This window comes from Condylura cristata, unplaced genomic scaffold (genome assembly GCF_000260355.1).
Source record: "Condylura cristata isolate star-nosed mole 26May11 unplaced genomic scaffold, ConCri1.0 scaffold00001, whole genome shotgun sequence".
In the NCBI taxonomy this organism is placed as follows: Eukaryota; Metazoa; Chordata; class Mammalia; order Eulipotyphla; family Talpidae; genus Condylura; species Condylura cristata.
The window spans coordinates 65,650,066-65,664,872 of record NW_004567102.1 but is presented as its reverse complement, the minus strand read 5'-3'; the positions used below and the strand labels follow the sequence as shown (position 1 = coordinate 65,664,872).

At 34.3% G+C, this 14,807-nt stretch overlaps 1 protein-coding gene across 2 annotated transcripts in view; it reads right to left on the bottom strand.

Moving 5' to 3' along the window:
* Window positions 1-14,807, bottom strand: part of LAMA2 (laminin, alpha 2) — a 489,259-nt gene that overhangs the window by 121,641 nt on the left and 352,811 nt on the right. For both annotated transcript variants that reach the window (XM_004673842.1, XM_004673843.1), the window contains exons 31-32: window positions 9,243-9,329; window positions 5,477-5,670 (exon numbers count right to left, since the gene is read on the bottom strand). In XM_004673842.1, coding sequence (XP_004673899.1) covers window positions 5,477-5,670; window positions 9,243-9,329 — 281 coding nt within the window. The remainder of the gene's footprint in view (window positions 1-5,476; window positions 5,671-9,242; window positions 9,330-14,807) is intronic.

Sequence of the window (14,807 nt, the reverse complement as noted above, 5' to 3'; positions counted from 1 at the left end):
TTTTTTTTTTTTCAGTTTTTATTTCAGACAAGAATAAATCAGGGACTGAAATGCAGAACTAGATCTGATTTACTATAATATACTACAGAGTAAATTGGCTAGCAAGAATGCCAAGAGGCATGATGAAAACTGATTTTTCTCTCATTTAGTCTAACCCCTGCCCATCTGTTTTAGTTCCTCATCTTCAGTTGTTGAAATGAAAATGTATTTAATTGCTCTTTCAAGAACTCACATATTCCATTTTACGTTTTTGTGTCCAAAGGTCTGTTACTATCCCACGTCTCATGGTGTCTGTATTTGCTTTTGGGGGAACGAAGTATAAGTACATTTATTTCCATAAGTGAAAGGTAAGTTTTATGGTATGCTTCAAGTAATATACTAACATCTGTCCAAGTGGGTCAGAAAGACTTATGAATATGACAGCCATGGGGATTTTTTCAAAGCTTCTATACAAATCTAGCTCATGCAGTTATAAACACATAGGGAAATGTGCCCTTAACATAATGGTTTGCTATTTTATTCTGACACAAATATTTTACTTACACCACAGGCTACTTTTATTTGCCCTCAAAAAGTCTGCAATGTCTGGCAACAGACACTGGAAATGGGATGCTAATTAAAACCACATTTAATTCACTATGGTAGGGGAGATTTGAAGGGTATATAGAGACATGGAATATTCAGATTATATAAACAATCGTTCTTTGACAAGAGTGCAGTAATTGTTCTGTGTAAATAAGCATCCTTCTTATAATCAAGACCCCAAAATGATCTCGCCCCAAAAGAATCACTCTCCTCTTCAGCAATAGAGATAAAGTTATATAAAGCGAGATCCTGCCTCAAATGCATAGAGCAAAAGCAAACATTTCACATTATTATATGATTATATTTTACATGACTAAATGTTTCTGAGACTTTGCCTATAAAAGTGTCAGAACAAATTTGTGTCTAATATTAACAAATGCAGTACTAAATCCAGATCATTATAGCTGGGCACATGTAAGGGGCAAATCATGCAGCTGATATTACAGATCTGTTAGCAATTAGTACAAAATACTGCATTTCTACCAGAGTCCCCCATGCATAATAACTACTGGGTTACTGTCACAGAAAATTCACACACTGCATCCAAACCAAAGAAGCTGAAGCTGAAATGAGTGCATTGAGTATTACTGAAAAGGCCAAGCCTATTAGCCAATTTTAGGTAAAGATACATAAATTGTCTGCTCTAATCACATAGGGATTAAAAGGAGTAAATTTCTAATGAATGATTGAATCTGTGGGTGAAAGTGAATATTTTAACTTAATTCTTTGACAGTAAGGTCACTGATATTATTTGGGTATAGATTTTATATTTTTCCCTTTTTACTTAAACTTTTAAATATGTATCTATGGAGTTTATTTAAATGGATTCAGTTATACTATACTATTTATAAAGAAATATCTTCTAACATAAAAATTCTGATTTAAACCCATTAAAAATGGTATTTTTCTTAGCCTATCATTTCTCTTATTGGAAGAGGAAAGATTCTGTAGACTTTAGATGAAGCCAATGAATTCTATGGATGGAGTTGTGATCTATGGAGGGAGTTGTGATGTATATTATATAGACAATAGAATTCTATACATGTATTATAAAAACAAGTTTAATAATTTTCAAAAAGCAAATAGAAACTCTGGAATTATTGTAAATAATAATGGAATATTATTGCTTTTCTCTTCACCATATTAATCAAATTTTAGGTAATATTTGTGCATTCCAACCTTACTTCATTGAATGTTCATAGCAATTCTGTGAGATAAGTAGCAGCAATATCCCCATCTTAAGAATGAGAAAAATACGCATAATTATGGTATCTATAAATCTATAAATAATGTCCTTTGAAGAACCAAAATAGAAAATATATTAATAACAAGATCGTTGAGTGACTTGAAGAACCTAGAATTACAGAAAATCAGACTTTATCTTAATACTCATTGGGAAAGTCATACAAAACATCATCTTTCTGAGTAATCAAACTACCTGGGATGATAATGAAGGCACTGTACTTCTAATAGGCCTAGGTTATTTCACCTAATGGACACATTTTATTTCCATTTTATAAACAATGAAGTGGCTTTAGAAAAGTAAATTAATGTAATGTCACACAACTTGCACATGACCAGTCCGGATTCTAATCATCTACAGCCACTTCATGATAGCATACTCCTTCCATCAGAAGCTGTCAGGAATACCACAGAATGGGAAAAGACAGGCCATGTTACTAGTGAAACTTCTGACTTTAATCTTGTGATTCTATTGTTCTTTGAGGTTAAAGATCTAACAGGGTAGAATTTAGTTGACTTTTAAAACACAGCCTGACTGAAAATAAAAGCAGCAGTGATCAGATCCTCTCTATGACAAAATTACTACTCCTTAATCCACTAACAGAGAGCTTTTTCAGGTTGAGGTTTATACACATGCACACACTCAGTGGTGACTGGCAATACGTTTGAGTATGTATCTGCAGAGCTATCTCAAGGTAGAATGAAACTTCAAATTCTAGGTTTCCACCAAGTGGTTGGTAGATGAACATTTTCAAGGTAAGGTGAGTTACCACATTTAGCATAACATCTTATGTTGCAGGTAAAAAACATACTTCATGATAACTTTTGCAATACTAGCAAGGAAAGCTTATTTTACAAAATTGGTAATAACTTGAAAAGTATTTTTGATAAATGTGTCTCTAGATACCTCACATGCAATGCCAAAAAGTAGGCAGCATCAGTTTATAAAATGCTGTAATGACTGCCAACACTACTAATTTTAATTTCTGTTTTCTGGAAATCTAATATATTTGCTATTTTAAACATCTCATGAGTTATTTTATATTAACTTCTAGTCTACAGAAAATAGGGTATGAAAACATTTGAGCTTTCTGTCTCACAACACAAAATAATACTATTAAACATAATAATAAACAGCTTTCTCACCCATTCTCAAATTTCAGGAAAGCAAATCCATGGTGTATGTGCGTGTGTGTGTATGTGTGTGTATACAAACACAAATTCCTGATGTGGACCAAATTCAATTGTATTGTCTAGAAAATTAATTAGTGTATAACTTTCACTCAATCACCAAATGTATCTTTATATTTGAAGTTTACTTCTAGGTAATTAATAAAATTGATGATTCATCATTCAAGATTATGAATTTAGAATCATCATTTTATCAGGAGTATCTTTATACAGTATCAGCTATAATATATATTCAAGTTAACATTTTAACTAGAAAACAATATTAAAATGAGTTAGGTTACATTGGAAGTTCACTTGAATTATTAATATATACCATTATACTTGATAAAAATGGTGATTTATATATTAGTAACTGAATGTGACAATGTAAATATGTACTATATATGAAATTTCATATTTTCCCCTTAACCATGGCATTAATTTTTATCTAAATGCTATATGTTTGTTTTAAAGACAGTTGAAATATCTAGAAAAATAATTTTAAAAACTCTATGAGAACACTAATTTGAAAATAGGTGTGCAATTCCATGTCTACTGCAGTGGTATTTGCAATAGTCAAGACATGAAAATAGCCTTAATATACCCCTTGAGGGATAATTGGAAAAGGAAAGTATGATATGGGTGTGTGTGTGTGTTTTCCAATGGGATACTATATAGCTATATTAAAATAACAACAAAAAAAACCTTGCCTTTTCCAACAACATCAATGGAAATTGAAGTGATTAAGTAAAATAAATTACCATGAAAAACACAAATACTGGATGATTTCATTCATATATAGAATATAAAGAAACAAAACCAAGTGAATAAAAACAGCAAATATAATTCTTAGACTGACAACAAAATGGATTACTGGAGGGCGATTGAGGTGGAGAAACATGAGATGGAGTTAATCTAATAGTGAGCGAATGATACTAAAACTTTACTGGTATAATTTCAGTGTGGTTTATATGTTTACTGAGGAGTGAAAGCTATCCCACTGAAACTTACATAGTATATTAAACCAAATAGGTCAATTAAAAAAAAAAAATGAGCAATAGCTCCTAAAACTCCCAGCTTTTATCATTAGGTGTATTTGAAAAAGCCAGTCTTACCATTTGCAGTACCTCTTTTTAAAAATTAACTAATTACTTTTAAACTGCAGGAACACTGGGGTGTCCCCATCAGATATTACACCCTTAGTGCACACACAACCCACTCACCATCCCCACCACCATTGTCTCCCTCTCTGCCTGCTCTTTCCCCTCCACAACCCCTTTTCCTTGGTAACTTTTAAAAAACTAGAGAACATAAAGTCTCCAAAGATAATGTAGTTAAGAGATAGACAAATGTAAGATGTTAAAAATCAGAAATATTGGTATGCTTAAGAACATTAAAATAGGGCCCTCCCTGGTGGCGCAGTGGGTTAAAGCGCAGCACTAAGAAACTAACGCCACCTCTGTGTGAGTTCGATGCCTGCCTGCCCCAGAGGTGACCCACTTTGCACAGCAGACCTCTCCTGGCCTGCCCACTGCTCTCCTCAGCAGTGTACTTAGTTGATCTGCTTGTTCTGCTCCCCACTCTGTCTCTGCTGAATCCTCTCATGGCCCCTGCACCTCTGGCTTGTACCTCAGTTCTGTATGCATAAATAAATAAATATTTAAAAAAATAGAACATTAAGGTAGGTGGACAGGGACATTAAAGTACTGAAATTTTACATTTCTACAGGTTAAAAAGACTTATTACCACTAATGCAAATTCCTTTGAGGGAAAATAATATCATAGCCTAGCAGTCTTTTCTAAACTTATAAACAACCTACTTCAAATTAACATTTATATAAGATACACGAATTGTATTTAACTGCTGATAATTGATTTATTTTCAGTTTCACAATTTTGAATCCCGAAACTGTAATTAAAAAAAGCAAACTGCCATTTATTTTACATGAAAGTAAAAATATTTGAGTTCACTGTCACTGCTTTCAGGTTGTGTAATTCAAGAGAAATATATGAAGCAATATGTCCTGCTTTTTTTTTTTTTTTCTCCCTGTAAAAGCTAGGGAAAGAAATGTCAGTTGTAATTCAAGACTTATAGCATCTGTCTAGCCAACTACAAATTCAGGCAGTTCCTAAAAATTTTACTAAACCCAGGTCTTTAATCTGTCACAAAGGCAATGCTAAGTTTAGGCAAAACTGCAAACCCTGAGGTGGACAAAATAAAAGAAAATATGCCTCCAGGAGCTTTCTTGTAGGTCATCAATGAACTGACTAAAGCATCTGAGGGTTTCTCAGCTGTTCTTGGCTCAGCAGGATGGAGATGAAAACAGCAGGCAGGCAGGAGAAGGTGGATAGATAGTGTCAGAAAGAATGAAGAGTAGCACTAGTTTATGGCAGAAAAGAAAAAAAATCTTTGTCACTGGAAATGAGGTTGATATGGAACTAAGGGTTCTGGAACTAATCGCTAAGTTAGTATACGTACAAACGCACTCCATGCCCTCGCGTGCATGCCAGTGTCTGCAGCCGTCACACTTCTGCCCTATGGCTCCAGGTCGACACGTGCAGACCCCTGTGACAGGGTCACAGGGCACAGGCAGCGAGCCATAGGGATCACACTCACATTCTTGGCAGGAGCCGCCTGGGCTGCTTGGGCTGCCAGTATAGCCAGGGGCACACCTGGATGCAGACAGTGACAGACGACACAGAGATCAATGACAAATGTTTGTTAAGTTGTTACTGTGTGTGCTTCAAATGAAAACAGAAAAAAGAAAAGAAAATGATATTAAGACTCTATGGTCAAGGGTGAGAAAATTTTCCTGGTCTAGAGCCTGTTAATAAATATTTTAGACATCGTAGGTCAAAAGGTCAAATCTAAACCTGGCCATAAGAAATCAATTTTCAAACTCTTTAAAAAAAATTAAAGATTTATATATTTATGCATACAGAACTGGGGTACAGGCCAGAGGTACAGGGGGTGAGAGACAGAGTGGGGAGCAAAACAGGCAGATGAACGAAGTACACTGCTGAGGGGAGCAGTGCGTCGGTCAGGAGAGGTCTGCCGCGCCATGCAGATAACCTCCAGGGCCGGGGATCAAACTTGCACAGAAGTGGCTTTTCTAGCTTGCAGTGCTGTGTCCTAACCCATTATGCCACCAGAGAAGGCCCTCAAACTTTTTTTTTGATGGAAATAAAAACTTAATAAGCATGAGGTCAAATTATAATGACTAATGTGAAGCTGACTAATGAGAGAATGGAAATTTTTTGGGGGGTAATCAAATTTATGTAATGTTAGTCCATCCTGTCAAAGTTAGTCCATCCTGTCATTACATCATAAATGGTTCCCTAAAGCAGCTATTCTTGGCTTCAATGACAAGAAGAATCAGGAAATGGATCGAATTTGGGAGAATTATAGTTTTCTTACCACTATTTCAGATAATAAATTAAAAAAAAAAAAAGACCTCTTTTTTAAAGTAGAAATGAATAGGAGTCTCTCTGGTGGCCTATGTTAGGTCTCAGGGCTACTACCACAAAGGCCTTGCTATGGCTTGAGTTCGATCCCCCGGCCAGGGAGCTAACTAACACGTTTCAGCAGACCTCTCCTGTTTTGCCCATGTCCCCTCAGCAGTGTATTTCAGTTGACCCACCTGTTCTGCTCCCCACTCTGTCTATGGTGAATCCTCTCACTCCCTCTCACACACCTTGGGCCTATATACAGTTCTTTTATACAAAATACATAACAATACTACAAAAAATGAGTAATTCTAAAAAAGAGATCAATAAAATTCTATACTAACTTTGGGATTTGCCCAAACTCAAGCATTTTAGAGTTCAAAGTGACCAAATAATGCAAGCCATTAATTTTACTAGTGAACACAAAAGGGAGGCAAGTTAAGTGACAATAAATGCTTTGAATTTTCTGTTTCATTTTAATGGTCTTTCCTTTTGCTACATTGTCCTTAAGATGAATTTTTAATTGTGTAACTGAAAGTAGCTAGTACTATGCAAGTAAAATCTAAAACACAATTTGAGATATCACAAAGGGAATCCAACAGACTGAACCTAACATGAATGCCCTGGCTTAATTACTAACACTTCACATCTCCCATTAGAGTAGTTGAATTGAACAAAAAAATTGCATCTATGGTAGGCTAACTACAAGCAACATGTGGAATCATTCTTCAAGAGGCAATTTTGGGAGGAAGTTGAAGATTTAGGAGGCTGAAATAAAAAGTTTGGTTGGAAATTGTAGAAATTTCTGTGGTTGATTGTACAAGTTAATTCATCCTGCACTAGCAAACAAGAAAATGAGCTGTAACAAAAAGATACATTTATGTTTTTAATTGTTATTTTATTTCCAATTGAGTAGAAATGCACAATAATAGTACAATTTAAATGAATGCACTTAGATTGATTCTTTAATATTTTATGTGAGTTAACTCCATTTCAAGCTAGTTATTTTGATTAAATCCTCAAATATTTTATTATAAGTATATGGAAATAAAGTATGGGAGGGGTTTCAACATTACAGATAAACTCAAGCTATTTTAGCAGTTTAGGTCTGAGTTGATTAATTTAGGAAGGTCATAAGGTGATTTTAATGATTTAAGAAGTTCTCAGAAGTGGAACAAATTTATTTGGATGGTTACAATAAAAATTTAACAAAGACCTTCAGTATAATTTAGCTGAATAAAAGTATTTTTTTCAGGGAAATATAACCTGATCATTTATATGTTAGACATGATGAATGTAAAGCTTTAACAACATTTGAGAATGGCAAAACAATTCGTCATTCATATTTGCTAGTGTATGGCTGCTCATCTATTTGCTATATGAACTGTCAACTTGATTGAATTGATTAAACTTTAATGGATATGAAAAAAGTAAATTTTCTCTATCATTCTGCCTTAAGACAATAATTGTCATTTCATGGTACCCTTCCAATCCATTTGTGTACATGCATTTGTAGATAGTGATAATTTCAATTTACAAGTGTAGCTACATTATAATTTTTTTTTCATAATTCTTTTGGTGTACAAGGATGTTTTTAGTCATTATACTCCTGATACTTATTTATAAGGGCATGAAATGAATACCAAAGACATATCCCTTCTCCCTCTTTCTCATTACATATATATATATATATATATATATATATATACACACACACATACACACACATATGTGTGTGTGTGTACTATGTATAAAATTTCTATATATAGTTAGATAAAACAAATACACATATTTTACATTTGGATTTTGTATTGCTTTGAGTTATGTAATTGTTATAAATTTTTGTTGGCATGGAAATTATGGATCCACCATTATATAGTGTATTTCTCGAGTCACCCGTTATGGAATTATTTGGAAATATTCTTTGGAAATTCATGAAAACTGTATTGGAATTTATAAAACACAAGTGCAACTATTTAGTCACTTACTTATTGCAATTATTAATATAATAACTATTGCTCAAAATGTGAAAAGAAAATCCTCAAGGGGATGATAATAAATTGATGATGGTTTATATTTGCAAAAGATTCATAATTTATGAAAGGACCCCTAAAAGAAGTAGTGATAAGCTTGCAAATCCAGGATATTGGTCTTACAGAAAAGATGGAAAGAAGATGTTAATTACAGTCACCATGGGTAATTAGTCTGGAATTTTGCTCTTTCATTTACCATCTGTATTACTTTAGCATTTAATTGTTACATAAATGCATTATCAGATTTTATAAAATATATGGCAAGAGAAAGCATTTCAAAAATATAGCTTGCTGGGTAAAAATAATTGAATGACAATTGCTTTATTGTGTGGATTGCTTAATTAAAAATGTTCAATATTATTTTAATTCTGAATAATGTATACACTAGTTGATGCAAAATGACAGTGCTCAGATCAGGGACATTCATACAAATCCAGTGAATTAAAATTAGAATTATGTGTGGCCAGTATTTTATTATTAGTAACTACTGATAAGCTTTTGAAAATTGATTTGACCTATTTGCTCTAAAATCATAGTTATTCATTTATACATCTATGTATGTATACATAAATGAGATAATTATCAAATAATTTAGAATCTGAGAAACTAAATATAGGTTAGTAACAATTTTTTGGAGAAAGCCTAAAGATATAAAAATTGTAGTGAAAGCATATCATTTGAACTACTACAGAATAGGAACATAATGAGCGCATCTCCATTATGACCCTTTAGTATATAATCTCTGCATATCGCCATGGCTCATACCTTTCACAATACTGGCCTTCATATCCCCGGGGGCAAGCAGTACAGCGGTAATCATCAAGACCTTCCATGACACAAGAAGGGCTGAAACTGAAACAGAAAAAACAACATCATTTGTTTTATAATTGCAGGTAACTCATCATTATCCAGACAGCTGGAACTTACATTTTGGTAGCCATAAATGCCATATCTATAGCCACTTATACATTCTTATCAAGAGTTAGTAATATACTGCCAATAGTACAATTATATACTGCCAATAGTAGTCATCAAATAAATATGATTTTAATGAATTAACAATGCATCACATTTAACAGAGTAAAATCTTAAAGTTTCAATAGGTATATGAAAACCATGAAAATATTAAACATCCAGTAAAAGTGTCCTGTTTGTCATAAGTTAAAAGGAAAACATTCATGCATACTTGTCTGATAGCAGAATTAGTATTACCCAATATGTCTCAAGTTAAAAAAGGCTTAAGAACCAAGCTTTTAATTGAAAACCCAACTCAAATTGCCATTGACACTTCAACACATAAAGTGTGAATAAATGTTTTATTAAAATAAAAAGTGATGTCCTACTTTATATCTGAATTTCAAAATACATTTTTTCCTTCAAACACCAAGTAATATGATTTACTAGGAGGAAAGAAGGGAAAGTTTTCCACAGGAAAATGAATAAGATTTGTTGACAATTTTATTATATTCCTTATAGGTAGGTTTCTGTAACCTAGAAACACTAGTTTTCACAGCACTAGATACACTAGTAACTATATAACTAGTAACACAATTTTGTTCCAGGACTTATGACCACCTTACTCTAAGAAACTAAACTCTGTTAACTCAACTGTATTAACATGAAGTTTTTACCTCTTAAGTAGTGTTGCTTTTGCATGAGCTAAAACTATGTGGTATATTGAAAACTTATGAAGAAAAAAAAATTAGCTTTGTTGCAAAATGATAATGTAGCAGATGCCATTTTTCTTTTGACTTGTCCACTAAACCACTTGATGCTGACCTAGTAAAAGCATAGAGACCGAACTACAATGTCTGTTAGTCGACTACCACAAGATCCAGCACTTCCACTCGATGAAGAGAAAACAGAAATACTAATTCAAAAGAAAATCTGAGCTCCTGTGTTTATAGTAGCACTATTTACAATGACCAAGGTATGGAGCCAACCTAAATGCTCCATAACAGGCAAACACCAAGACATGGCATACACCATGGAATACTACTTAGCTATTGAAAAAGATAAACTCATGCCATTTGTAGCAACGTGGATGGAGCTGGAAGGGATTATTCCAAGCAAAGTGTGTCAGAAGGAGAGAGATAAATACTGAATGGTTTTACTTCTGTGTGGAATCTAGAGGAAGCAAATCAAGGATCACACAAAGATAAACTCTAACACTGACCCATCAAAGCAGACCTTAGATCTGATATAATCAGCAGGGCAGGGGAGAGAGGAGAGTATGGAGGAGTGTGATGGAGAACTGTGGGCACTCTGGGATAGGAAAACTCTGGTGACAATACCTGATGGAAGAAATCCTATATTGTGAAAAGATAAACAGGCTGTTAAAAAAGAATCCCATTTTAACTGTCTCCTAATGTATTAAATCAATAGTACATGAGAGAGTAATAAATCCTAACCTTTAAAAAATATGTGAATAAATTGATCTACTCACAAACTCATTATCGAACAAATTTATTTTTTGTCTTCACAAAAATAGACCCATGAAAACATAATTGACACATTTTGGCAAGCTTTTAGCTTTTTAATTTAAAGCTTGATGCTGAGTGCATCTGTACATACATACACGTACTTGGAAACAGATTTTAGACATTTTAAGTGAAACTCTAGAGAGTCAACATAATCAAATTACATTCCTTTATAGCAAAATATCTGTCTCAATTACTATAGAGTAGTATAGTAATTCTCCTTGAATGGTTGATAGAAACTTTTCTGAATTATAATATTACATATGGAGAGGGTACTTTTCTTTTATATCACATAAAAGGGCTTATGATGGAGGGAGTAAAAATCATCTTTGTTGAAGTTTATTCTTTCTGCTTACAACTCTCTCATCTGCTTTCAGTTCTCAAATTGTGTAGGATCACTCAGCGACTTTTCTCTTGGTGGCCATCTTTGACATTTCCTTATGGAAGAGAAGTCCAAATTCATTTCAACAGGATTTCTAAGATTTACAGAGTCTGCTATTTGGCGATGCCCCATGGAGTGTATGGAGATAAATTAGCTTGCTGAATACCATCCCCTTCTAATTTCATATCCCAGTTCACAAGCTGTTCACTTTCACTTTTCCTGGACACACCCCATGTCTGTTACCTCTTAAAGTACCTCACAGCTCAGTTTCAGATTTCTCCTATCCTCTCTGTCCTGTCCTTGACCCCCCCACAACTGAGCTCACTTAATCATAAAGATTTTAAATATCTTCTCTATCTTAGGATATATAAAACTGAGCTCCCTGTTTCTGTAAATACCACTTATCTTTCTGTAACTTCCCCCATCTCTGTCAATAGCCTTCCTGTGCTTCCATTTGCTCTGCCAAAATCCTTAGAGCCATATTGGCCTTTTTTTTTTTCTCCTGACACTGCATCTATATTCCTTCTGTGTATACTACTGATGTTACCATCAGTAACATGATTGCATTTTTCTGTTCTAAGTCACCTCTTGCCCTGGGAAGACTTAGCCTTCAGTCCGTTTAGTTTCTCATTGCAGCTTCATGCCTCCATCTCTTGTCACTCTTGCCCCATTCACTCTTGTTTTCTGCCCAACATGCACCAAGCACACAGCCTGTCCCTAGCCAGCATGCTTACTTTTCCCTAAAATTAGTGGCTCTTCCTCCAGATAGCCACATAGCTCTCTCTCTGTTACTTCACTCAGGTCTCTGCACAAATCTCATCTGTTTCGGAAGATCTTCACTAATCACCCTGTCTAAAATGGTACCTTATTTATTCTAAATTCTCTAAGGCTTTTCTTACTTTTTTTTTCTTTTTTCCTGTTCACACTTTTACTATGCAATATTATATATATATGTATATATGTATATATATATACATATATATATATATGTATATATATGTATATATATACATATATATATATCATATAACTGCTTTTTTGAAGTATAGTTGGCAAATAAAAATGCAATGTATTTAATGACCTCCCTGGTGGCACAGAGGGTTAAAGAACAGCACTAAGAAGCTAAAGCCATGTCAGCATGAATTCAATCCCTGCCCCAGAGGTGACCCACAGGGCGCAGCAGGGCTCCTGACCTGCCCGCTGCTCCCCTCAGCAGTATACTTCATCAATCAACCTGTTCTGCTCCCCACTCTGTCTCTGGTGAATCCTCTCACTGCCCCTGTATCTCTGGCCTGTACCCCAGTTCTGTATGCATAAATAAACAAATCTTTTTTTAAAAAAAAGTAATATACTTAAAGTATACACATGATGATAAGATAAATTTTGTGAAAAAGATTGCCACTATCTATTTAATGAACACGTCTATAAATCCATTCTTAAGTGTATTTTTTTCCTTTGGTGAGAACTCAAGTTCTACTCTCTTACCAAGCTGCAATTATACTGTAACTATTATGGTCATCTTTTGATATTAGGACCTTGGATCTTATCCAAACTGAAAGTTTTGATCCTTTTATCAGATTCATTGGATTTCCCCTACTCCCTAGCTCCTCGCAACTTTCATTCTATACTCAGTTTCCATAAGCTGCGTGTTTTAACACTTAAATTCTACATATAAGTGAAACTTTATTGTATTTATCTTCTCTGGCAAAATCACTGAGCACATTAGAAAAGATTAAGAAACTTACAGTAGGCATCATTGTAAAAGAGAGGAAGGATATTGAGTTTGGAAAGGTTGTGAAATCACAGGGGCTTCTAGTTCTCTGTTTAATATCCGACCTGTCCTTGTGTGGGCAGAGGAGAACCCCAGGGGTACGTGAGCCAGGCTGTACTGTGACAATGACAATGGTTAACATTTGATCATTTTGTTCTGGTAAGAGAGATTGAAAACTTAATATGTGGAAGTGAGTTAATAATCACAATTGATCACAGTCTCACTGATGGCACAGATTGAAGCCACCAAAGAGGGCTTATCTAAGCCCCTCCCACTGGGCTCAATATCTGCTTTTATAGCTCAGAAGAAGAGCCGCTCTTCCTTGCCCTAGCTGGTTTATTTGCTTTGCATTTAATCATTATCTTCTCACCTTATATATCTCTCTGTTTTGTTAATTATGTTCAAACTTGTTAAATATGTTCCAAATTTTAGAGGGCTGGTGAAGAAATCAACTTCTGTGGTATGACTATTTTTTCTCTTTTTTATGTACATTTTAATTCATTTTTCATTAAAGTAACATTTCTTTTTACCAATCATAGAAGTTTCAGATGTGTATCATTAAAAATCATGTGTGTAAAAATAAAATAAATAAATAAATAAATAAAAATCACATGTGTGTGTACTACATATACCACATTAATTTCACCACTACTGCAAGAGAAAAACATTGAATAAAAGTTATGACATGTATCCAGGTGTTTACACACACATGTTTTTTGATTGCTTTTTTTTTTTTTATACGAGGTCATGATATGAAGAAATATTCCTTACTGTGGTTATACTCAATAAAACTTGAAAGTCACTTTGATATTTTGATTCTAACAGGGTCTTTTGTGTAAAGATTGCTTACATTATTCAAATCACACAAAATAAAAATGACAACACTTTTTGATGCTGCTGTTGAATAAAATAGTGCTGTTACTGTACATCCTTCAATGTATGAAAGCTATAAATGCAAACTCTTATGCCACGATGCCAGCTTCCGCTCTTGACTGCCAAAACTGTCCAGTGATTATACCTGTGGAGCTCAGTCTCCCTTGGAGAGCAACCTTTGGTTCTCATCCCCCTCCTTTCATCACAGAGACCGCCCTTCTCATGCTTCCTTGCCTATCTTGACCAAACTTCTCTCTCTTCTGGCTTCCCTAATGTAGGTAGTCCTGATTTTCCTTTTCTCCACGCACTCCCTTGTGTAACATTACCCTGGGAAATCCTGTCCGACTTTAATTCATTTATTAACATATCTCTCTTCCTTCCAATTTTCAGATTTCTGTTTCCTGCAGCAATTTGCATATTTCCATTCAAACAGGCCTTTCACATCAATGTTAACTTACTTAAAACATATATTGTCTTTCCTCTGCAGCAGCATTTTCCAGGCTTCACTATTTCCGTGAATGGTACTGCCATTTTTGAAGTCAGTCTGGCTTAAATCCTCTGGTTACAAACCCTGTCTGTTCCTCATCCATAGTCTCTAATTAGTTAACAATTCTGCTGAGCTGTATTCCAAATTTCCCACATTCCTTGGACTCTATTATCTGTACCACTAACTATGTCTAGATTCTAATTATCTTTTGCCTTAGCTATTGCAATAACTTCTGAATAAGTCTCTTAATTTTTCTTCTTTGTGTGTTTCAAATGATTATATTCAACTCTCATAAGTCTTCCTAAGGTGTGACTGATCACATTGACCTCTTTTAAAA